The sequence below is a fragment of the Ananas comosus genome, linkage group 8 (genome assembly GCF_001540865.1).
Source record: "Ananas comosus cultivar F153 linkage group 8, ASM154086v1, whole genome shotgun sequence".
In the NCBI taxonomy this organism is placed as follows: domain Eukaryota; kingdom Viridiplantae; phylum Streptophyta; class Magnoliopsida; order Poales; family Bromeliaceae; genus Ananas; species Ananas comosus.
The window spans coordinates 5,332,144-5,359,229 of NC_033628.1; the positions used below are offsets into that span (position 1 = coordinate 5,332,144).

At 40.7% G+C, this 27,086-nt stretch overlaps 1 protein-coding gene across 1 annotated transcript; it reads left to right on the top strand.

Annotated features, from left to right (window-relative positions):
• LOC109713761 (GDSL esterase/lipase EXL3-like) lies at positions 23,439 to 26,153 on the top strand. Its single transcript, XM_020237945.1, has 5 exons — positions 23,439 to 23,804; positions 24,261 to 24,391; positions 24,490 to 24,723; positions 25,397 to 25,652; positions 25,771 to 26,153. The coding sequence occupies exons 1-5, from the start codon at positions 23,549 to 23,551 to the stop codon at positions 25,962 to 25,964; spliced, it is 1,071 nt and encodes a 356-aa protein (XP_020093534.1). The 5' UTR covers positions 23,439 to 23,548; the 3' UTR covers positions 25,965 to 26,153.

Genomic DNA, 27,086 nt, shown 5'->3' on the forward strand with positions numbered 1-27,086 from the left:
GGTTTGGGCTGGTGTCCCGGTGTGCATTCGAGTTTGTTAAACTCGAAGTGCATGGTTTCTGTATGTGTTACGGTTCGCACAAGCTAGTGTCTAAGTCGGGAGTAGTGGCGGTGTACTTTTCGGACATCGAGTGGTGGGGTGAACTAACCCAAGTATAGCCATTCCTGTCAGGTGGGGTCTTGAAAGGCCAGTGATCTCTGGGCCTAGGCGAGTGTCATGACTGCCGACGCCCAGGCAACTCTCTCTACTTAGGACACGAGAGCTGTTGTGAGTGTCTCTACGGAGACGGCACTGTGATCAGTTACGATCGTGACTTCAGTGGTGCTACTAGGGTGTAGCCCAGGGTTTGGATTGCGGTCGTTTCAACGACTGCATTGTTAGTATTGCTTCCGCAGATCTTTGGGTAGGGTTGTGATGCCTACCTATCCTCCTTGATTGCTGATTGGAATCAGCGGTTCGGATCTTTCGACCTTTACCTCGTTCATTCTTCCTACCAGAGTCGGATTGACACAGTTGTGGTGTCAAGTCCCTGTTAATACATACATCGTATGCGATTGTTCTAACACCTAAATTGGTGTCAGGGGATAGTGGATGGTTTGGTAGGATCCGTCTTGACTCGAGTTACTCCAAGGTATTGTCGGAATTTTCGGAGCTTTGATTATAGCTCAGTTGTGGCGCGGAAATCTGTTGGAGAAACCGTTTCCTTAAGCTTCAGTTGGTACAGTTCGCGGCTTAGTGTCGCTAACATCTTTCGGATGTTGAAAATTATAGGACTCCCTGTGAGTCGGTTCAGGATCGTTCTGATTCGAATGTCGACTTGTAAAGTCGATGTTTCGATAGTAAGGGTTGTGAAATCGTGGTTCAGTGAAGAGGTATCAGGTGGCTTGATACTTCCACATGTCACACTTCCAACTTGTTGTTGGTAGTGGATCTTCGGATATTTCGCTTTTCTTTTGATAAGTATATTGGCTGCAGACAGTATACTGTCGAAAGAGGGACGAAATACTATCTTCCCGTTTGGACTTATGGATTGGGTCGATGTGTTCTCTAGAGTGTCTTGTGGGAAAGCTTGAGTGTCGATCTTTTCTGACCACGTAGCGAGCCTTGGGTTATTCCTTGGTAGGTTTTGCACAGTTGACTTACCATCACTGAAAAAGGGGTTTTGACTCTAGCTTGAGTTTCGGTGTTTGTAGCTCTTTAGTTATGCCTTCCTCAACTAAAAGGTTTGTTTGGTTAGTAGTCTTGGTTTATCGTGCAAACCTTGGGTTAGCATGCTTGTCCGGTTATTTGATGACAGGTGCGCCTGGGTCTCAATGAGACAGGCATTTGGTGTTGCTCGGAACATCGATCGCTAGGGTCCATGGTAGGACAACAGCGACAGGGTCTTGTGGAGACAGGTGTTGGGTATCACCGATGGTTGGTATCGCATTGTGCGATTGGCGACCTGTGCATCAAGAGATGGACTTGTAAGGAGCTTTTGGTGGTCTGTTGGTACCGGATTAGGTTTGAGGAGACAAATTATCTAGCTCAGTCATTATTGTCAGTTTGGACCTTTTGGTCAGGTGAAAAGTGAGGTCTTGGACCTTGGATTATAGATTGTCGTAAGTGACTATCCATTGATGGAGGTTTTGGCAGTCTGTGTGGTTACTGGTAGGAGACTGTGGTCTCCAAAGCGAGAGTTTTGACTCAGGTCTTAGAACAACGTTTCGTATTCACTCTTGGTGAGCAGGTTGACATTGTTGGATAGTCGGAGCTTTTCGTTTCAGTCTACGTAAATAGACTCTAGATTAAAATGGTTGTCTCGTGACTTTTCTACGTGAACTTGCGATGTAGTCGAGTCGTTTACGGCTATGCGGACCAAGGTAGAATGGACCTAAACTTCTGAATGTTGATTAATTATCTCAGAATTGGCAAATTGGGATCGGATAATCTTAGTTGCAGGACTGTCTTTGTCCGCAGGTTATAGGATGATGTTAATCCCGGTGAGTTTTGGTCTGTAGATTTTGGGTTAGTACGTTTTTCCCTCATTGTTGTCTGAGTGGAACCGTAGTCCTATTCTTCCCTTATTCGGAGATTGATCTGTCCAAATTCATGAAAATGTAATTGACCAATACTCAAAGGTGATACCACAGTGGTGGAAGTAATATCCGAATTCGATTTCGGTGGGTATGTGGTCAAGTTTCGGGGACGAAACTTCTTTTAAGGGGGGGATAATGTAAGGACTGAGATTTTTACAGTGCAACTAAACTCTCTGTTGACGATGTTTATGTGTGTAATTTAATTACATAAGCACTCGTCAAGTTTCAGGAGAAAATGAGCTAAAATGGAGAAGTTACGCGATTTTTAAATTTCACTTAAGTGAATAGTAACTCCGGTTTTTCGGAGAGGCCAATGCGTGAAGTAGGCTTCTGGCGCGTATCGGACTCTGTTCATAGCGATCCAATAGCTCGTTTCGAACGGTTCAGCTATTCTGGAACCAATGGCACTGACGGATTTCAGATCTGATGTACGGTTTTCGAGAAAAAGGAGTTTTAACAAAAAGAGGGTTTCCGCTCTTTGCTATTCGTGCATTTTAAAACTCCTCGTGCTCTGTGCTTGTGACCTGGGGTTAGGTGAGAGTTGTTTCTGGTACCTACTGGTGGTAGGGAATTCAAATTTGAATTTGAATTAAAGGTTTAATGGGTTTACACATTGGTATACGTGCGATATACGGATTAATTAGAGAGCGGATGGGTTCCGTCGCGAATCTGTGACCAAATTGGATGAAACGAAATCGTAGTTTCGATGCCCCCGTTGTACTGAACGCGATGGCTCAGTCGGATCGAAAATCCGACGGACGGATCTTCGGGAATCGTGAAAAGTCCGCTGAGAGGTCAAGTTGGCAAAATCGATTATTCGCGAAAAGGTCCAATATTTTATGCGTGGTCTTGCGCGAATTCGAACGTAGAGGGACTTATGCACATAATACACGTGCTAGTAGGGGACCTAACTGAAAATATGTGGCTTTGAGGGGGTTTCTTGCAAATGGCATCTAGTATATAGGTGGCAACTAGGGTTTCTAAGATCCTTTTGCTGCCCATATCTACTCATCTAACCCTAGCCGCCCCACCTGCAATCCTGCCCTCCCCGTGCGCATGCTCCGGCCGCCGGCGAGCACCTCCGGCCGCCGGAATTCCCTGCATCACCTCTCTTTCTCCCTCTCGGCCAACCTCTTCACCGCATTGTGGTTGCGGACCCTAGAAGCCACCCTAGCTCGAGCACCATTGTCCCCTGGCCGAGACATATCTCCCCCGTCTCCTTCGCCGGCCCCGGCCATCCCCGTACGCCGCGGGAGCCACCTTGCTCCCTGCGGCCAACCCGCAGTCACCCGGGCCGAGCCCGGGTGATTCCCGCCTCCGCGCGCCGCCACTGATCCTCGCTGGCCGCGCCGCCCTCCTGGTACCTCCGGTGACCTCCCGGTCGCCGCCCTGTCGTCTCCGCACGCCGCCGGCCGCTGCTCCGACTCTCTGCGGCCGCCCAGGGCTTGTGCGGGCCGAGATCTGGTCATCTCGACCACTGCGCGTCGCCACCGCCCGCAGCATGGTGCGCCGCCCTTCCTCGGCCTCCGGCGACGTGACGCCGTCGCCCCGACCCTCCTCCGGTCGCCGCAGTGGCCGCCGCCGCCACTACCTCTCCCTGCGGTCGCGCAAGGTCTGTGGAGGCCGCGCCACACCCAGCACCGCCGCCGCCGCCCTCCGCCGCCGGCTGGCGTGAGCATAGGCTTCGCCTGGCCGGCCGCACTCGTTCGCCGCCGGCCTCCCTGTCGCCGGAGCTCCCTGTTGGCCGGATCTGGGCCGTCCTCTCCTCGGGTGAGGTGACTAGGGCATCAATCCTCGCCGTCGTCGCCGCCTCCCGTCGCCTGATGACACGAGCCCTGGCCTCCTCTGACCTGGAGCACCTTCCCCTGGCCGGCCTGCCCGCTGTCCGGCCGCCGCCGACCACCCCGAGCCCTGCCTAGCTCCGGTAAGCTTGTATTGCAATTATTGTGCACTGTTTGGGGTTGTGTATACTGTTCCGGCGACCCGAGGCTGTTCCAATGCCTTCGGAAGTGAGCACGGTGATCTTCAGTCAGTACTGATCACAGTGCTCACGTCAATTGGGGTCAGCGAGCCCCTGGTAAGCGAGATAAGCATGTTTTTCATGCTGTGCGCACAGTTCACTGAATTTCGTGTCGCTCGTGCGCTCCCCACAGTGGCCGGAATTGCTCCGAAAGGTGAGCACGGCCTTCGGCATACCGAGACCTGTCAGTAGGTGTCTCGGTTTGGCTTATTGACTCCTAGTTTGCGTGGACGGACCATAAAGTGCCGAAATCGCATGAAATAATGCGATTTCGGGTAATTGGGAGGGCTTTTATGTATTTTAGGTTGTTGCGGCTGCTGTTGGCAGCATGGATGAATTGTGGGTAACCTCTGGACTGATTGTCCAAGGCCCCGGACCTTTGCGAAGATCGAAAATGTATTTTCGTGCTTTTGTCGCAAAATCCCCGCCGAGGAACCCACGCGGTTCTTGGTTCGGAATATCCGACGGTACCTTGTGAGGCTTCGTGTAGTCACTGCGAGCCTTGTTGGCTGTCACCTCGTCCATAACATTTCGCAGAGTTCAGGAAAGTGACGGTTAGCGAGGCGTGGTTCCGGTGTCGAAATAGACACGTTCAGACGTCCTGATCGAAGCGAATTATCCGACGATAAATTCGTTGTTTGACGTGATTAAGGTCTCTTGCTGCTGCCGTAGTCACACGTAAGATTGTATTTCAGGGGGCAGCGGTTGACTCGTGGTACCGAGTCGTGAGTTCCGGGGGACAGTCCGTGGGTCCCCACGATCTCCTGTGCACTTTACTGGGATTTCCCGGCGTATTACGGTGAATCGTTTGGGAAACACGAATTCTCCGTGGTATTATTTGTGGTGTATGCTTTTTATGGTTCATTAGTTTGGAGTTAGACACTAAACATTCCAGGTGACACCTCCTTAGTCCCGTTGCTATCTTTCATTCAGGAGACAGTGCATACAGTTTAACATGGTGGGTACTTCGATCCGACGTCGTACAGGGTGTGCACGCTCGGTGATAGGTTTCTACCTTTGCCTTTCGTTTTATCGCGTACATATATATATCCTGATAATATATGTTTGAACCTACACCATGTTGTTCAGTACACCATCTACCTACATTGTTCTCGTTTATATCATGAATTAAGGTATAGTAGTAATTATTAACCTATTCTTTGTTGCTCTATTAGCTATACTGCATATCCTGTAATCCTGTTAGAGTAGAAATTTTGTGATTTATTGTGCATCGTCGGCCTGGTCCGGCTCGGTTCTAACTTCTGTCTGTTTGAGATGACTTTTAGTCGTTGTAAACCTGAGGGTAGAATTGTCGGCTAGGCCGACGAGTTTTCTAGATATAATAATACTTCAATGATGTGATCGGATTTCTTGCATATATACAATAGTCACCTAGTGTGTCATTGTACATTCTAATACTTTGGTAGGCATTTGAGTTGTTCCAATCCACAGATTAGCTATTAGTCAGTACTTGCATACAGTGAGTAGTGTAGAGTCGTTCATCCTAGCTTTGGAGCGGACTGAGGTTTCGTTCTTTGTGCCTTCTTATATGTTGATGACCTATTTGGTCTGGTTGCCCCGATTGCGTGAATTGTCGGCTGTTATTGCGACATTGGTGCTATTGATCAATATGCGCATTGATCGCCATAGCTCGATGTGCATTCACGTACACCAGCGGTTGGATCCCCGCAGAGTGTTTTTTTCCGGAAAGTGGTCATACATCCGACCGTGAGCCCAGCGATGTTCTTTCGTGCTAGGCGTACAGCCTATCAGCAGTATGGCTTGTTGCCTTAGAGGTCCTTAGACCGAGCACGAGGCGGTTTAGATTGGCTACTTTTGAATAACTGTCTGTTGAGCATAAATAAATAATATAGCCGCATGTCATTGTATATCTTCATTCTTTCCGTTACTTGTCTTTGTACTATAAGTCTTTTACATGTAATACATTCAGGTGTTACAATATACATAAGCGGTATGTTTTATCTTTTCTCTTCATATATATGTCTCTTTCATTCATTATTATTCTACTGTATTTTCTACTCTGAGTACGTTGTTTAGACTGCTTCTGATCCGGTGAATACTCCTCTTTTCGCTTTGCGTAACCCACTGGGAGGGGAGACATTTTACATTATCACGCTCCCCCACATTTTTCACCAGGTATAATACGCTGGCGATGAGTAGTGGGACAGACGTGAGGTTACCGTGTAGCGGTCGATAGAGCTTTCGACCCAGGTTAATTCGGTTTACTTTCTTACCCTTCTTAGTTTGGTTAATGAATAGTTTAGTTGGGTTATGTGGTTCAGTGTTTATTTACATTTGAAAATGCGGATTTCTGGATTTTGTAAAATAAAAGGTTTTCTACCCCTCGTGGTAGCGTTTTTAACGAATAAAGGTTTCCTTGTAGGAAACAGTTTTCAAAAGGATTTTTCGTGGATTTCTGTTTAAACATTGAATGTAAAACTGTGATGTGAATAGTGAATGTATGAATGTATAGTTATCTTTATATTCATCTAGTGGTGGTTGTATCCTGGTTGTACTCTTGTACTTGTGCGACGCCGTGCAAATACAGGGGAGACTCTATCCGTGTGAACAGTGGATCTCCTGTATTTGTGGCGGATCTGGCATACTCTGGGGTCAAGTTTTCAAAAAAAAAAAAAAAAAAAAAAATTTCAGACGCTTTTCCGCTATCTTTTAAACTGAAAGGGACCCCGGGGCGTGACACATTCCGATTCGATTCCGTTGTTAATATTTAGCGATCTAAACATGCCCATAGAGTAAATAAGGATTTATCTATGGGTTATGGGTTGAAACTCAAATTTAAAACGTGCTTTCAGAACATCTTTGAAAATTTCAGTTGGAATCTCAAGTTTGAATAAGCTGTACGGCTCTAATCTTAACATTGTGAACCCAAAGCCCAAATCCCGACTTTATAAGATATACCCAAATTTTAGCCATGCTCAATTCAAAATCTTAGTTACACCATCTGGGCCTAAAATGAGTCTACAACCATATCTGTAATCCAAACTATATGGGCCTAAATTCAGCCTAAGCTCAGATCCACAGCCAACTTGAATCTTAACCTGAGATATTTCAGCCTATATACAGCCCGAAGCCCGAATATAGTTTAAATCTAACCCAGGCTAGATTTTAACCCACACTATATGGGTTTGAATTCAGCCCAAGCCTAAACTTGAGAAATATCGACCAAGTTCAGCCAAAAAAAAATCTAAATTTAAACCTAGCCCAATTATATCTCCTAATGGGCCCAAGTTCTTGTCAAAGACCAAATATATATAAACCCAACCCAATTATTTAATCCGGATTGACCCAAGCTGAACCCAATCCCTAATTCCAATCCAATCCAAATTTGACAGGCCTTATATGAAACCTACACCATAATAACCAAATCAAAGCCCAAACCTAACCTCAAACCCAAATCAAATCAAAATTCCTGTTTAACCCAATCCGAATCCTACACAACCTAATCCAACCTCTTCTCCATACCATGTCCTTAGAAACAAAATATTTCAACCCAATTCTCTAGCATACAAAACTAGAGTCAAATCACAACCATATTCAAACTCGATCAAATTCTAAATATATACTTAGATTTGATCAAACTGTCTTTTTATCTTAGTACATGTGACTAAGGTGAAAATAATAAATTAGGTTTTACTAATCATATTAAATTGATTGGACTCTAATACATATACTTAGAGTTCAAACAAATGAAACCAAGTTAGACTCTAATATGTATAATTAGAGTTCAATTTTAATCAATTTTGGCTAATCCTAATACAGATATTTAGTATTTAGCCATCCTTCACCTTAGAGTGAACTCAAATATGGTTTGACTCTAATATACATACTTAGAGTTCAATTAAATTAATTAGACTCTAATATGTATAATTAGAGTTAGTCTAAATCAAATCGGCTAATTCTAATACATGTAGATTTAGCCATCCTTCAACTTATGGTGAACTGTGACACCCCAATAGTTCCACATCGGATGGGAAAGGGGTTGTCATTGGGCTTATAAGAGACTCAGACACTAGTAATAATAACTGGGCTTAAGCATTTTGGGCTGTTGGCTGGGCCCAACAAGTTATTGTTGCTAGTGGGCTGGGTCGTTACATTTGGTATCAGAGCCGGTTCACCAGCTGGACATGTGTGGCGAGTCTCGGCTAAGCCAGGGTCTGGATGACAGGCTAGCGAGATGAGTCTCACATCGCCTGGTGATCTTGGGCTGTGTGTGTGATTGGACTGACGAGGACGTCAGGGTCTTAACGGGGGGAGTCTGTGACACCCCAATAGTTCCACATCGGATGTTAAAGGGGTTGTCATTGGGTTTATAAGAGACTTAGACACTAGTAATAATAACTGGGCTTAAGCATTTTAGGCTGTTGGCTGGGCCCAACAAGTTATTGTTGCTAGTGGGCTGGGTCGTTACATGAACTCAAATCTGATTGGACTCTGATACATACAATTAGAGTCTAATCGATTCAAACTCAACTAAATCCTAATACATGCAACTAGGATTTAGTTAAATCTAATTGGATTAACCCCTAAAAATGTAGGTGTAATCCAAATTAAGTTCAATCGGCCGTCATTCATGTACACTGGGGGTATGTCCCTGGTTAAGCTATGTAATTGTATAGTGAATTATGTTATAAAATTCATCTTTTATTTAATTTCAGTCTATTTCGGCATTACAGAGGTCTCTTAATCGAAGGTGCCCTAACATTTTATGGGGGTAATTAACAGTAGATGCTTGCATCTATTGGGAGCCATGAATCCATAATACTTGATACCTATATATATACTTAAATACTAATCTGAATCATGAATACTACCCCACGAAAAATTAAAAATAAGATTAACCGTGCGAGGTGCGTCATTCATGGTCGCAAACAAAATGGCACGCCCGGTGAGACATGGCTTCTCCTTCCATCTTTTTGACCAGTGTTATGATAATAGAATTGGATGATAGATATTTAATTCTACACTCGTTATTCCCTTACAGGAGAAATGGCATTGAAGAACGCTGCTACTACTACAGGTTCGATAATGATCAATGCAGGTCAGGTTTGCCTACCTGCATCTGTCCTCACCATTGGAGCTGCTGGTGCTGCAATCTAGTTCGGCACCATCCGAGAAGAGGCTAGGGCTACGACTATGGCCCCTTTCAATGTTGTTACAAGCACAAACGATGTTAATGTTGTGGTTCCAAAACCAAATTGAGGAAACATCACCACTTGATAGGGCACCTAAAGCGTCAGTCTTCAATAGGTTAATGTTCCCCAAGGATACTGTAACAAAGGCATTCAAGAGAAATCTTCTCCGAACTTTGAAGCGGCAAGAGATAAACAAGGAACAGAAGTCTCGACAAACCCAATTTACTAGGTTTGTCGCCAGACCTGACGTTCTGGTCCATAACAGCTATGCACCCGTGAGATTTGTGAGAAAAAACTCACCTACTGCCATTCTGCGCCCAGAGTCAGAAATGGTCCATTTAAAGCCTTCTTTTGCATATCCTCACTTAAGAAACAACAATGAGAACTCTGTCTTCAAGCGGATATATAAAACTTTTAAGGCCGCAAAAGGGAGAATGAATCTAGAGAAGAAAATTAAGAAGCCAAAATGGCAACAGAAATCAACACTATCCTGGAAAGAAAGAAACACAGAGTAGAAGCCCAAAACTCTTGCTCAGATTAAAGAAGAAAAATCTAGAATAGAGAACTTGGAGATTCACACTGTAAGAGTTATTGGGCATACACTGTCAAGTGAGGCGGTTGATGAAGAAGAAACTATTCAGTAAATGCTTACGAAGCTGCTGCAAGAAAAGCCGTGGAAGAGAAAGCAAGAGCTAAGGAAGCAAGCTCTTCACAAACACAAAATGTCGAGAATAAAGATGATGTACCTAGTGATCCATCTGACCCGCGAGAGGAAGAAGAGGTTGTATTTTTCTCGAGAGATTCAAAGGATGTTATGATTGCATCCTTAAAAAAGAAAGTTGATGAAAATGATAGAAATATCATAAATCTCTATAAAAAGATAGAGGAGGTCATGGGGTTGATGTTGAATGTACAGAAGCAATTGGAGGATCAACGGCGTCAAACCAAGATTCTAACCCAAACAGAAGCACAGATACAAGAAGCCGTTGATGAACAGTCCGAACAAGCTAAAATAACTATTTTTAAAGAGGCTACCTCTTTGACCAAAGAAGAAATTCATAACTTGATCACTTCGCAAGTAAAAGAGACGGTAGTGGGGGCAACTCCAAAACCGAAAGGGAAAGGACACCTTTATCTATCGGAATACGATAATGTACCTTTTTCAGAAGGGTATCAGGTCCCTAAGTTCAAAATGTTCAATGGTGTTGATAATCCTGATCAGCATCTAGCACATTTTAAGGCCACATGTGGAAATATGGGGAGTAATGGACCTCTACTCTTGCGACAATTTCCACAAAGTTCATCAGGTATAGCTTTTGAATGGTACTACTCCCTCGAAGATGAGTCTATTAAAACTTGGGCCGACATGGAAGAATCTTTCAAAGCAAAGTTCGCCACCGTTAGCGATAAGATTACTATTGCTGATCTGGTAGCCACTAGATGAAGAAAAGATGAAACAATGCTAGATTACATTACAAGGTGGCGGAATTTAAGTATAAAGTGTGAGCAACCTCTGGACCAGTCTCAAGCCGTTGGTCTTGTCATGAGCAATATTGATAATTGGATGGCCCCTTTTCTGTGCACATCTAATTGTTCCACTTTTCATGAATTAATATCAAATATCTCTAGATTGGAGAGAACCGATCCACAGGTCCTTGTAAACTTACAAAAAATAAAAAAAGATGATAACAAAAGAGTTGAGGCGAAGTTGGCACAGGCTAGATCGGCCCGCACAAACATAATAGAAAAAAGAAAGAAAGCAATTACCTCTACATTTGAACAAACCCCTGTAAAACCTGTGTTAGAAGGCAATAATCCAAAAGGGCTTTCTTTAGAGGAGCGAAGAAACAAAGTGTATCCTTTCAAACGGGAGAAAGTTAAGAAAATATTTAACGATGCTGTTAAAAAATGGTCTTCAACTGCCGGAGCCAAAGAAGCCAGAGGATGTAGGGAAAACCAATGATCCGAACTATTGCCTATATCATAGACTAATCAGCCACCTAATTGAAGACTGCTGGGTCTTCAAAGACTGGGTTGAAAAACAATATAGAACCGGCGCAATCACTCTTTCACAGTCAGTATTATCAGAAGCTCCAGTTGAAAAGACCAATGTGATTGATGTGGATACCGGAAATATAGAAGAAATTGAGAATGCATTTCCCCCCGAGTTTTGGAATATATTCTTATCTAAGAAAACTCGAAAGATGTTAAAATATTTAAAAGATATTCCAGAAATAAAATGGCGAGGCCCCTTAAACCCAGAAGTGCAATCTGAGGATAAGCCCATGCCTCCAATCAAAAAATCTAATACTTCAGTCAAGTCAAGGCGCCGCAGAATAACTCAGGTAAAGAAGAATAAAAAATTTGTTGAGCCGGCTCAACCACAACATAAGAAACGGCCTATTGAGGAACATATTAACTCAATGGAAGAATATAAACAAGTTGAAAGAGAGCCTCTTATGATTCATGATTTTATTTTTAAAGCAATAGAAGAGACTAAGAAAAAGAATGACTCTAATAAAAGAGAAATTCCTGTCGATGAGTGTAAAGGAAAAGGAGAGCCTTTTGGGGGAGAGACTTGTAGAGTCATCACCGCACAACGTGATGATGAAGAAATTATCTTTCCTTCTAGCCACGTTAGGGAACAAGAAAGGAACCTCAGAGAATTTCATAACCAATTGGCAGAAATAAGAGAAATGACGCGCTACAGCTTTCACAAGGTGAATGATAAAATATTGGATATGAAAGCACAACTGAATGTAATGTTCTCTATGTTGATTGGAATCGAAGCTAGAGTAGAATAGTTAATGAAGATTACTCTCCTCCCTCAACAGACTCAGTCGCAAAATAATAAAGAATGAGATATTGAACTATTAGCAAGGCCTACAAGTCGATCTTCAAAACAGCTTTCACCCGAAACTTCTCAAAAAGATAAAGGAAAAGTTCCCCTTGTAGAAACCAAAAATAAAGGTGGGATCAATAAAAAATCTAACAAAAGGGAATGTTCGAGAACAACACCAATGGGAGGTGTTAATTTTCAGTCTTCTAATAGCAAAAATACACCTATGTATTGCCCTTTTCATCAAGTGAAAGGACATAACTTAGAAAACTGTCGCACTTTTCAACATATAAGACAACCAAAAGGTCAGTTTTCTCAAAGGGCAAGTATCAAGCAAAGTGTCAGAAGCACATTTTTGAAAATCAAGGAGAAAAATAAGCACAAGACTATTCCTTACATACGAGAATCATGCCGTGAAGATGAATGTGAACGGTATAATCGGTGGTATAAAAGGCAAAGATATTCAAATGAGAACTATAATAGATTAGGGTTAGGGCTTGGGATTTATGCCCTAAAGCTTTGGGTTTTGACCTTTTAGCTAGAATAGAAGCCTCTAATGGCCTTAAAACACATGGAAACAAGGTTTACCATGTGCTCTCATGGTAGAAACCCTAGGGTTGAGTTTTATGCCCTAAAAATGGTTCAAAAGGTTTGGAAATGGTATTAGAGAGCTTTTTGGGTGATTCTAAGCTTAATTTGCTTAGCTACAAGATTAATTCCAAGAAATTTGATAAGTGGCATTGTAGGGCACCTAATTTGGGACTTTTGCCTCCAAATGTTTCTAAGGCAAATTGACCTTATAGAAACCTAATTAAGGGTATTCCCGACGCGTGGGACAACTCCGTTTGACGTTACGAAAAGGTTTAGATGAAGTTATTGAGAAAAAGCCTAATTTGGCTTCGCTTTGCCGCAGGCGGTAAAGTAGGGCTTCGAAAATTTTAAGAAATTCACCGTAGCACCTTTGCAACCATACAAGGTGGGTAGTGCATTCCAAGGACCTCGAAATTTCTTTTATGTCTAAAGTATCATATTTGAGCATATGTATGTATTTAAGCATATTGCATAGTAGGGTAATTGTAAGCTTCTTTTTGCATGTTGTGGGTTCAAATGCATGTGAGAATTTTAATAACCCTACATATACATGATAAATGACAAGAACTTAGTGGATTTAGAGAACAAATGTGACATGTGGATATGAATCTGGAAAATGGCATTGATGAGTCAAGAGTGCTAGAGTTGAACACTCAGGAAACAAGTGTGTCATTAGTGAATGAGTACAAGAGTAAGGTAGTGTATATGACACTAGTAAAAGTTAACGAATGCAAGTATACAAAAGTAGTGACATTATGACATAACAACCTTATTAGAGTTACGAGTCATATGTGCATTGTTTCCTTATAGTTAAGGAATAGATTGGACTTGATATCCTTATAATTAAGGATGGGATCATACTTACCTGTAAGTCCTTACTCGAGAGTGGTAGCTCCCCCTCGGGCGATGTGCTCCGGAGTTGTCATCACTGGGTCGTAGCGAGTATCTCCCCAGAGGACGGTCCCGTCGGGTTGTAGCGGGTATCTTCCCGATAGTATGGATTTGGTTTGTGAGTCATTGAGGGCGAAACCTACGGGTTAGCCAAGAGATTGGGTAATGAGATTGTGACCTTGCATTCAACATAAGCATACTATTGAGCATTGCATTATTATTGTTCAGGCATATTAGCTGCATTTGTATAGTTTGGTTACTATCTATATCTCTTTTCTTCTATTATGCCTGATTTAGACCTAGTGGAAAAGTCGGCGTGGTTGGTTGCCGAACCCTCTGGGAACTTTGTTGTAGTTCTCATACCCTATTTTTCACAGAGCCCGGACCGAGCGAGCCGGCGGATGATCGCGGTAAGGGCATCGCGCCCTAGATAGAGACCTCCCGAGTGGGTTTTTATTTTGCAGTTGCATACCTTTATACATCACCTTTTTGTATTTTTGATAACTATAGATGTTAAAGGAAAGAAACATGAATGATGTAAAAGGTACTTTATATTTCAATGCAACAACTTATTCTTTGAGATCATGTGATGTAAAGAGAAAAGAAAAGATGCCAAGATGTAAATGATTTTCTAAGTGTAGTTTACTACGTTCACTTGCCCTCGTACAAGCCATTGTGTATGCTTCCGCTTATGCAAATTTTTACTCTATTGATACTTATTGTTGAGCCTTGGGCGGACAGGAGAGGCTCTGTTCGTTCGGCGTCTGTTTCACGCCCCCGAACCGGCCAAAGGGATCGGGCTCGGGGCGTGACAAGTGAACTCCCTATATTTGTGGCGGATCTGCCATACCCTGAAGGTCAGGTTTTTCAAAAAAGAAAAAAAAAATTGGGTACTTCCGCAATAACTCTCAAAGAGATCCCGGGGCGTGACACAACCAAAGCTCACGTGCCCTTGGCATAATTTGATACAAGATACAGAAATCTGGGTCCACCGTCAACCACGACGGTACCCGACAGTACGAAACAGTCTACACTCTACTGTAAAATGAGCTCGGCCCCTCAGCACGAGCGTAATCTCAACCTACACTAATCTGAGTATCCACTACGCACTAACAACGGTGATACAAAAGTATAGTAGCTCCTAAAGCTAAATCTGGTAATTTTTCGAAAAATTCAATGTAGGTTTAACGAGTTTTCTCCTAAGTCAATTTCAGGTTCAGCATATAAATTTGTCAAAATTACCAAATCATGCTCCGAAACTCAGATTTCATAAAACATGTAAATTCCTAAATTTAAGCTACTAACATGATAATGAAAGCAAAAACTATATGCTAACAATCCTACGACTTAGGAGGAAATCCGACGATTTCGGTAAACATCAACCCATCTTGAACGCTCGTCCAACGTCGGCTAGAAGTCAAAAGGAGAAACTCCACGCACTCACTCGACCCCCGACAGCTCAACCGGGACAACCTACGCGCTCGAACGATCCTCCTAGAAAGCGAAGAATCCAAACGAGCTCGAACCTCGACCTTCCAAACGAACGAAGTAAACAAGCTAGAGAGAGAGAAAGAGGAGAAACATATTGTTTCAACAAGCTTCCCAAGCTGCTATATAAGCTGGGGTAGGTGGCGATACAATCCATAACCAAAAAGACCAAAATACCCCTTACCAACTCAAATCTGTCTCTAGAGTACCGGTACTTAACTTGAATACCGGTATTCGGCCCTTTCTCCGTAATCTCACATGCTGGGTACCGGTACTAGCCCGATGCAGTACCGGTACTCGAGCTCGGTACCAGTACTCAACAACAGGTACCAGTACTCAGCATCAAAACATGTGCAACGGGAGAGCATCCGGTTTTGCAACCCCACCGGGGTACCGGTACTTCTCCCCAGGTACCGATACTCAACACTAAAATCCTGCACTTTGTATATTTCAGTGTCAGAACTCCACTCTCGCTCTGCGCCGAGTCCGCTTTGCGTCCAATTCGCGCCAAAACAACTCCGACTTATCTCGACACCCACCAGACGTGCCAACAAGCGACAGATGCTAAAACACAGGCAGCCAAACACCAGGGACACTACATGNCCAACTTGCACTACGCCGAGTCCGTTTCCGCGTCAATTTCGCGCAAAAATGACTCTGACTCGTCCCGACACTCTCCAGACATGTCGACAAGCCACAGATGCTAAAGTCACACAGGCAGCCAAACACCAGGGACACTATAGAGGAAGTGCTTCTCAGGGCCCAAAAGCACGCCGACGAGGAAGAGGAGAAAAATAGTTACACTCTGGCGAGGGCGATGGTTGCGATAGAGGGTAAGGAAGAGGTCGTGAAAAAAAAAATTGTAGAGAGAAAGAAAATAAGAATAATAAAAAATAAAAATAAAAAATATTTTTTCAATAGGAAAGACCAAAAATATAGAAGAAGAAAGAAGAAAATGAAATTGCACTGTTAAAATAAAGTTACACTGTTTTAAAAAAATTTTGCATTGTTTTAGATGAAAGTTGCACTCTTTGAGATAGAAATTACATTCTTTGGGATGAGAGTGCGCGGCGCGCAGGCGCCGGTGGAGAAGGGGGACGCTTGACGGCGACATCGACGGAGAAGGTGGAGGAGGAAGAAAGAGGAGGAGGAGGAGGACGAGAAAACAGAGGGAAAGAAGGAGGAGGAAGGAGAAGAGAATAAGAAATGGTATAAATTTTACCCAAATAGTACAACTTTTATCTAAAGAGTGTAACTCTCATCCCAAATAGTATAATTTCTTTCTCAAAGAGTGCAATTTTCATTTAAAACAGTACAAAATTTTTTTAAAACAGTGTAACTTTATTTTAACAGTGTAATTTTATTTTCTTCTTTCTTCTTCTATGAAAAAAAATATTTTTTACTTTTATTCTTTATTATTCTTATTTTCTTTCTCTTTTTTTTTTTTTGTCATGACCTCTCTCTTACCCTCTATCGCAACCATCGTCCTCGCCGGAGTGTAACTATTTTTCTCTCCCTGCCTCGCCGGCGTGCTTTTGGGCCCTGAGAAGCATTTCCTCTTTGTTGCCGACGGCGGCGGCGGGGACTGTGGGTGGAGGAGAGTCGGAGAGGAAAAAAAAAAGGGAGTCGCAGCGCGGCCTTGGCGGGGACAGCAAGGAGGGCGGGGCGCTCGCCGGTGAGGGCTAAGGCGTGATGGGCAGAGGCGGGGGGGCCGTTTCCGCCTCTGCCTCCGCCAACTTCTTCAGTGAGAAAAAAAAGCTTGCAAGAAAAAAAAAGAGAGAGAGAAAAAGGTATAAGGGTATTTTGGTCAGTTTGTTGAAAATTCGGACCAAATCTGCAAATTAAAAAAAGACGGCCAGTTTTGCAAAAGCTCAAATTTTTTAGATTTTTTATGCAAATTGGCCTTGATTTAATTGTTCAATTCTTAACTGAAAAACCTGTTCTTTAGATGTTGAGGATCGAACAATTAGATGAAATGAATGACCAATGGAGGTGCGGTAAACAATATGTGCAATTACACTGCATTCAGGCAATAACTTTTCAAAATTAATAAACAACTAAAATCCAATAACGTGCCATTTGGTTTCATGTAATTACAAATGCAATGTAGTTGGAGATGCGTGCTGTTGTAAATGCAACAGTTGCTATTACATATATCTTGTTTGGTTGGCTGTAGTAGAAAGTGCTGCAATTATAAATAATTTGTTTGGTTATATGCAGTCGATAAATGATTTATAAAATTTTATTATTATATATATATATATATATGATTGTGGTACCCCTGGTTTTTGGGGTTACCTGTGAGATTTCAGCATCTAAGGTTTGTCAATACATCTGGAAAGTGTCGGGACAAGTCGGAGTCGTTTTGGCGCGAAATAGACGCAAAACAAACTCAGTGCGACGCGAGAGCAGAGTTTTAACATTAGAATTTGCAAAGTGCAGGTTTTCAATGTGGAGTACCGCTACCCCAGTGTATTTCCAAACAGACTGCTCTCGGGTTGCGCCAATTTGATGCTGAGTACCGGTACGGCAGCGGGCTGATACCGATACCCTATGTGCGAGCTTGCGGGTTGAGAGACCGTTTGAGTAGGTGAGGGGCCTTTTGGTCTTTTGTTGCCTTGATCCTTTTAATCTTATCCCAACCGCTTTAATTAGGATAGAAAGGCAGTGAGGGAGCTTAATTATCTTTCTCCTCTCTCTCTAGCTTTAGTTATGTGCTTGGTGGAGACTACGGTGGGAGCTCGAATCGATGTCGACGTTGCGCCTAAGAGCCGTTCGAGCGTGCATGCGTCGTGGTAGCGCCGTTGAGGGCCCAGCGAGCGCGGGATTTTCTCTCCTTTCGACTTCTCGCCGTTGTTGGATGAGCGTTTTCAGGTGGGTTAAAGTTTACCGAAATCGTCGGAATATCTTCTAAGTTTTAGTATTTGTCGACATGTATCATCCGTCTATTTTTCTTGCTAGTACTCGAATTTATGAATTAGTGTTTATATCTGAATTTGGAGTTAAGCTAGTAATTTAATTTTACATGTTGGACTTGGAATTGACTTAGGAGAAAACAGATAGATCCTACACTGTCATTTTCTGAAAACTACCAAATTTAGCTTTAGGAGCTCTAGTTTATTTGAATCGCTGCAGTTTGTATGCGGTGGATATCCAAATTAGTGTAGGATGAGTTTACGCTCGTGCTGGGATGCCGAGTTTATTTTACAATAGTGTGTAGACTGTTCTGGACTGTCGGGTGCCGTCGCGGTTGACAGTGGACCCAGTTTGCTATTTTCGCATCGGATTGTGCCAAGGGTACGTGAGTTTTGATTGTTAGACTAGTAAGATCCATTTGCTTTGCCTATAGCCTGTGAGAGCCTGATTGAGCTCGGCAGAGACACGCTTGCATACTCAGTTGGGTAGCGCCCACAAGTGCCACTCCGGAGTCGGGCTTAGTGCTTTTGCGTTGTTGTCGTAGTGTCCTGGTTGAACTTGCTCTCCACCAACAACCCAGCGTGGTGGTGGTTGGTGTAGCTTTGACAGGCGGGACGGGTGTATTCACAGTTCCTAGTGAGATTGGGTCAGAGCTTGCATCTTACTTATATCTACAGATAGCTAGTGTTGGTTAACGATAGTATAGTGCATGTAGCTGTAGAGTTTTTCCAGCTTCCTTTACTATCCTTGAGCATATTTTCTGTAGACTTAGTGGTGAGCCGTTGAGGTCGGTAACGGTACCCACTGAGGACTACTCCTTTTTACAGTAGTTCTCACACCCAGTTGTTGACCTCTCTTTGCAGAGCCTTTTTCTGCAGCTGCTGCTGTCGCGGATTCTAATCGTGGAAAGGGAGTCACGAGCTAGATCCCTTCCCTGGTTGCAGTACTAGAGGAGTACCAGCTACAGGTAGTTTTGATTTTCGGTTCATATACATACTTATACTTGTTACTCGCTGGAGCGAGAAATGTTGTATCTGGGAGACTTTGTATGTATAATAAACCTGATGTTTATTTATATCCAGTTCAGTTTAGCAGCTCTATACTACTAGTTGTAGCTTAAATTTATTTACAGGTACAGCTACCGCTTCATATACAGAAAAAATTCCTTTGTATACGGCGTATTTATCGGCGTGCCCGGGGAAACGTGTAATCCGGGGCATGACAGTGATGGTGAGATTGCCTCCAATGTAATATATATATATATATATATAGAGTGAGGCTACTATACTATCGAAAGCACGGAGCCTTCCGTGCTTCCAGCTCGTTTTCGATGTTGCGACTTTCGAATCGTCGATCGGCTCCGTTAAACTTGATCTAGAGTATTTGAAGTACCTAGAAAATAAATTTTATGATTTTATGATATCATTTGCCTAGTGAACGAAGGGGCTCAAAATCAACGGCTAAAAATAAAAATCTTACAAAATGTAATAATATGACATTAAAATTTTAAATCAAAGATATTGATCTTTCTATATAGCTATAAAGAATTTTAACTATCAAAATTTCACGTATTTGGATATTTCTACACCGTTAAACTTGCAAACGGCTCACTACGGCCATTGAAATTTTGTGATTTTGAGCCCATTCGATCACTAGGCAAATGATATCAAAAATAATTAAAATTTATTTTCTAGGTACTCCAAATATTCTAGATCAAGTTTAAGAAACCGATCGACGATATCGAAGTCGCAAATCGAAAACGAGCTGGAAGCACGGAAGGCTCGTGCTTCCGATAGTATAGTAGCTCACTCTAATAATATATATATATATATATATATATATATATATATATAGTTCGGCTGGGTACTATCGATAGCACCAAGGTTTGGTGCTATCGAGTTTCCAACATTAGACTTAACCCTTTGATTATTTTATCCGTTAGATTATACTATTCAACCAACCACTCACTCACTCCTAGGAGGCCCACATTATCTTAACCATACATTTTTCAATCCAATGGCTAAAAAAACTAATAGCACCAATGACTTGATGCTATTAATAATATTCCAGCCTAGTTTATATTATATATATAGAGAGAGAGAGAGAGAGAGAGAGAGAGAGAGCCAGCTGGGTACTATCGATAGCACCAAGGATTTGGTGCTATCGAGTTTTCCACCATTAGATTTAACCCTTTGATTATTTTTACCCGTTAGATTATACTATTCAACTAACTACTCACTATACCCTACGGGGCCACATCATCCTAACCACTATTTCTCAATCCAATGGCTAAAAAATCAATAGCACCAATAGTTTTGTGCGATTGTTATTTCCAACCTAATTCTATATATATATATATATATATTATATATATTAAATTAGGCTACAACTATCTATAGTACTGGAGCTCCGTACTATTGTCCTTGTTTCGATCTTGAGTGTTCAAATAACGATCCACACCATTAATATGATTTAGGGTTATGAAGTTCTTAGAATAAAATTTTAGTTTTTTCGACATCGTTTACTTAGTAAATAAATTATGTCAAAATGGACGATGAAATTGAATAATCCTTTAAAATTTGAGTATAGGACTTTTAAATTCAAGATCAAGAATGTTAACCTTAATCTAGATAGTTTAAAGTATTTTCTATCAAAATTTGAAGAAATTTAGATTCTTCATACACCGTTAAACTCCAAACTCACCATAGTAGCCATTGAAAATTAACAATTTTGAAATGGTTTGATCAATAAAGTAAATTATGTCGAAAAAATATAAAATTTTATTTCTAAAGACTTTAAATACCCTAAATCAATTTAACGGTGTGGATCGTTGATTTGAACACCCTAAGATCGAAAACGAGACTATAGTTACCGAAGCCCGTACTATAGATAGTATAGGAGACTAGCTCTATATTATAATATATATATATATATATATATATATATAAAATTTAAAAAGTAATTAATGGAGTAAACATATCTTTTGTTTAAAGTTGCTATTTTCAAATTATGCAGTTGAAATTGCGGCCAATTTGGGCGTAATTCCAACTGATGCAGTTGGGCCTCCTCTTGTAGTTTCTACTGCAGGAGCTAGAGTTAAATATATTAAATTAAACACCGAATGTACATTTGTATGTAGGTACAATTACAGTGCAGTTATAAATACATGCAACCAAATGGCCCCTAAAGTAAAACGCTAGAGAGTAAAATCAGAAATTTTTAAATTAGATAGTTCAGGATACTCGCCCAATATGTATGAATAGTAGTAGTGTTAAACTTTTCTTGATCTAACTGATGACTTTTCTCACTGAAAATGAACAAAATCATACGCACTCTAAACAAAGTACCAAACAGAACATTATTAACAACCAACCAAAGTTGAATTTTACTACATATTTCTCGATCGATCGTACGTGTAAATTTGATTAAGAAGTTTAATCAATTCAACACTTCAAATCTTGCAAAATTATATGGTGTTGGCCTCAACCCCTACAGAAGAATAAGATTTAGATTCAACATTGAACCTTTTTCGTGGGTTTTATTGCTTCGTCATCTAACCAAACACTAACAACTAGTATAGAGTAATTTACACGTGCAATACGTGCAATTCACTGAAAAGGGTAAACCAAAGCTTTGAAAAATAATGGCTAGTCCCAATCTAAAATAGCAAATGTGTTGTCCTAAACAAGGTATATCCATGAAAGTATATTATTTAGGACACGTTTGGTCTTACTATAGAATATAGTATTATTTGCTAAAGTTTTGTCTAAAAAAATATATATATTAAAAATATATATATATATATATATATATATAATATATATATATATAATATATATATATCATATTAAATTTTATAAAATTTTAAAATTAAAATTTAAAATTTAAAAATTAAAATTTACGTTTAAATTTTGATTTTGAATTTTAAAATTTAAATTTAATTTTAAAGTTTTATTTTTAAATTTTGAATTTTGAATTTTGAATTTTAAATTTTAGAACTTTAATTATTATAAATCCTGTGGAATTGTACCATATGTATCCAAACAGCTTTAAAATGAAGCTGTAGAACTTTTTTGTAGTTATAGATTCCGTATTTTATTTAGACCGAAATAAAAAGTCCTTAGAGTTTTAAACCATGCATCCAAACAGGACCCAAGGTTGGTGCTTCTAGGTATATATATATATAGAGAGAGAGAGAGAAAGCTAGGCTGGTATACTATCGGTAGCACGGAGGCTTCCGTGCTACCAAGTTGTTTTCGATGATGCGTCTTCCAAATCGACCATCGGCTCCGTTAGACTTGATCTACACTATTAAAAATATTTGGAAACTAAATTTTATAATTTTTCGGCATCATTTATCTATCAAACGAGTAGTATAAAAATGAATGGCTAAAAATAAAATCTCATAAAAATAATGATAAAAGACTTGAATTTAAAATAAGAGGTACCAATTTTACTCTAAAATAAGTGAAAAAAAATTTCTATAAAAATTTTATCAAATTTAGATTGTTTTACGCTGTTAAATTCACAAATGCATCACATCTACCATTAAAATTATCAAGTTTGAGACCTTTGATCACTAGCCAAAATGATGTCGAAAAATTATAAAATTTAGTTTCCAAATACTTTCAATAGTGTAGATCAAGTCTAACGGAGCCGATCGTCGATTTGGAAGCCGCATCATTAAAAACAACTTGATAGCACGAAAATCTCCGTGCTACGATAGTATACTAGCCTAACTCTCTCTCTATATATATATATATCTCTCTCTCTCTCTCTCTCTATATATTATATATAGAGAGAGAAAGAGGAGTAGAGGGAGGAGAGAGAGAGAGAGAACATCCTGAAACTTCAAAATAAGAGCCGTCTCTTCTGGGTGTCCAGATGTCTGTGAAGTTAAACCAGAAGGTGCAGACCTTTTTTCACTCTCTACGGTGTGCTTCCATTTCTGAAGTGCATCTATTTCTGAAGTGCAGAAAGTGCTTCCAGAGGTTATGACAAAAATGCACCGACTCTGTAGGTAAAACAACATTTCCCGAAAGAAACCAACTTGATTTGGGAGAAAAAGTCTCCAAAAGAACTTTAAATTAGTTTTCCCACACTAGTGACACAGTAAATGATACTTCACTTCACTTCACTTGGGCAAGGGGTCAGAGACTCAAAGTGAGCTGTTTAATTCACTGAAAACCCAAATAAACCCCCCCCCCCCAAAAAGAAAAAACCTTATTAGGATTTCAATCATCTGATTTGGCTAAACTTTGGAAGACCGGGTTATAACCCTACCCAAATACACAAGATAACTGTAATCTTTTGAGTGCCTCCCTCAACATGGAACAGCTGCATTTGACTTAACTAGAGCTGCATTTGACTTAACTAGACTACACCCAATCAAAGCCTAAACGACAAGTTTTCCCACTGTGCCTTTCAAGAAAAGTAAAGCATAGTCAAGAATTCATCCATCTCCATTCCTCTTAAGCCAGCTCATAATAAAAACCCATGCCAAGTGATAGGCTAGCAGCGCAGTGTCACTATCCGAATAGTGAGCTCCAAGATGGCCTTCAGTGTGCTCTCCCTGGTGATCAATGTGCTCTTCCTGATTCATCATCAACACCAAGTTGTGGCACAATCTTCCAATATGACGCGCCCGCCTGCAGTCATTGTCTTTGGAGACTCCGTCGTCGACCCCGGCAACAACAATGCGATCGTCACCACGGTCAAGTGCAACTTCCCGCCCTACGGGAAGGACTTTGTCAGACAGCAGGCCACCGGAAGGTTCAGCAATGGAAAGGTCCCTGGCGATATAATAGGTAAAAGATTGTATATGTTTCCAAACCATTATCATAGGGATTGTTATGCATTTTAAGCCCCCAGCACACTAGATAATTGTAATGTTTATAGGTATAACAGAGAGAAAAGAAGGATGCAGTAACCACAGATTGGCCGGAACTGTGGTTTCTGGTTATCTATAAAGTAAACTGACCATGCAAAACAACTCTGTTGAGACATTTTGTTATTTCCTCTGGCAGAATAAGTAGAATGATTTGAGTTATCACCATACTACCCTCCAACCAAAGAAGTAAATAATACTACCAAACAATGCCTAGACTAGAATGGCAAACTGGTAAGAATGCCACCGAAACAAATCCATGAATTGTGCACCTAATACTATCACATACAGGACTGTTTTTTTACATTTCAAGCTTGTATTAAATACACGGCATGTAGTCGTTATCCATAGCATGTCTAAAAAGGAAGAGTTTCAGCTTCTCGATTAGGAGTAAAGGAGTTCGTACCACCTTACCTCGGGGTGGAACTTGACGATCAAGACCTCCTGACCGGCGTAAGCTTCGCCTCTGGCGGTGGCGGATATGATCCTCTCACAGCTGACCTAGTGGTACCTAACAACTACTCTAATTCTCCTTGAATCCACATAGTAAGAATCTTTTAAGAAATAACAAATCTTGCATCAAAAATTGTGGTTTGTTATTCCAGTCGGTTCTTAAGATGGACGACCAGCTAAAATTGTTCAAGGAGTACAAGGAGAAGATCAAGACAATTGCAGGAGAAAAGAAAGCAGATTATATTATCTCACAAAGCTTGTACCTCATAGTTACTGGCACCGACGATTTAGCAAATACTTATTTCACGACACCATTCCGAAGTGTAGAGTATGATCTTCCTTCGTACATCAAATTCGTAGTACAGGAAGCTTCGAAATTTTTCCAGGTATATTGAACAGGATTTATATCTTATGAAAAGAATAGCATTCCATGGTTGATTCCCCAGTTTGAAGTTTCAGCTGGAACTTCAAACTGACATTGAAACACTTGGATTCTAATATACTTCAAACCTGATATCGAAACACTTCGATTCTAATCAACGCACCGTCTCAACATTATTGTGCTGTTGCTATTGCCATCTTCCGTACTGGCATGAAATTTATAAAAGATAGTAGTATACGTTTCTCCATCATTTGTTAGATTACCTTTTACAATAATTAATGATTATCTTAGCATGTTTATGACAATATTTCCAAAAATATGTTGATTTGATACAATTGAATCACACAATCCTAGAGCTTGAAGTGAATGGAGAATTCTGATAAGAATAAAAACACTCTCCCAGTTAAAATAACTTGACAATATCAATTAGATTAGATAACAAGATCGACACATAAACTTATCAATGCAAAGTAGAAGGTTTCAACTTCAACATGCTTGTACATGTATTTTGAGTGGAAAATTGTACCCAATTCAAGTAACTGCACACTTTTTAACATTCAATAGCCATGTACTGCACTCAAGAAGGTACGACCTGCAACTCCAAGCATATTTTCTGAACCTTACTATTCATATATGCTCCTATTTTAGCGGATGCTGACCATTATTAATTTTTTCAGGAATTATATAGCCTAGGTGCACGAAAATTAGGTATTACAGGGTCGCCCCCAATTGGATGTCTACCATCACAAAGAACCAATGCCGGAGGGATCGAGAGAGAATGTGTGACTCGTTACAACCAAGCTGCCATTGTATACAATTCTGAGCTATCTCAAGAGATACAGAGGCTTAATAACACACTGCCTGGATCGAAAGTTGTCTACATTGATATGTATACACCTATTATTGATATGATACAACGCCCCTCTGCTTATGGTAATGTGCTCGATATCCATCTTTATCTTGGTGTAATCTTTATCATCTCAGTATAAAAAGCAGTGCAACGAATTTCCTTAAATCCCTAAACCCCTTATTAAGGATTTCCCCTTTTTAGGATTTGAGGTAATCAACAGAGGGTGCTGTGGAACAGGGATCTATGAGGTCACATTGACTTGTAACAGATTTACTGCACCCCCTTGTGAAGATGTTTCAAAGTTTCTATTCTGGGATACCTATCATCCTACAGAGAGAGCCTACAACATTTTGATGGGACAAGTTATTCAGCGATATGGACCACTGCTCAGCTGAAAGTGGTCAGCTGACGATATAAATTCTGCGCATTCTGCTTAAGAACTTCCACTTGTGTGTACTTTTTGGTACAGTTGAGTCTATTTTAACATGTAATTCAATGAATGTTTGTAATCTTTACTATCATTGTCCATGGATATGGAAATGCTCATAAATTAAGAAAATCCCAAGAAACATTTCTTAACATCATTTAAGCACATTCATTAGCATGAATAAAATGGTCGATTATCTCATGATTAAAAATCATTTTCTAAAAATAGTTAAGTGTCTTTTAGCTAGTTAAAAGTAAATCTCAGCGGCTAGTAAAGTATAAAAGTCAAGATCCTTCTTGCAAACCAGCAGTCTGTATGCTAGGAGGTTAATTCATGCATTCTCAAAATAATTTCCAGATACAGAAAGCAACAAATAAAACACACACCTCTCAAATGCAGGCTAAGTCATGGAACGGAAAAGCAAGCTTATAAGTGAAGAAAAATGATATTTCAGAAGAAATAGGAAAGGATCACTCACATCGTAACAATCTGACAACTAGTCTCTACTATAAAGATATAGTACAACTACCAGCTTGACACATCCTTTTATAACCTTTATAGACATTAGAAAGATTCCAAGAGAGGAGAGCACTGTCGATAGTTCAACGCAATGTATTATCCTATCACTATTAAAAGCCTGTTTATAATCTTAAATTGTATGGTGAGTAGAACTGCATTTTGTTTTTCCTTATATTCTTTTTTTTTTTAGACATTTTTTGTTCTAGTTTAATTGATTTTATTGGATTCGATGTATGCTAATTAGCACAAACAAATCCAATGATTTGAGGATGGAATGGTTGCAAACTAATTTCCAAGCAATTGAAGTTCTGCTATCCTAAAAACCATTCGCAACGAACCAAATGGCATAATTTAAATCATCATCAATGTCACCGCCACTATGACTAAACTATCAAACCACCACTCCCAGTGCTGCTGCGGCCACTAGTGAACCAGCATCACATCCACGTTTATCTGCCTATGACCAACAGCATCAATGCCGTTCACTGCCCCAGCCTAAACTAGCATAATCACCAGTGATCCACCAGCACTATCGCTACTTGTAATTTAATACTATCAACACTTAACGCCA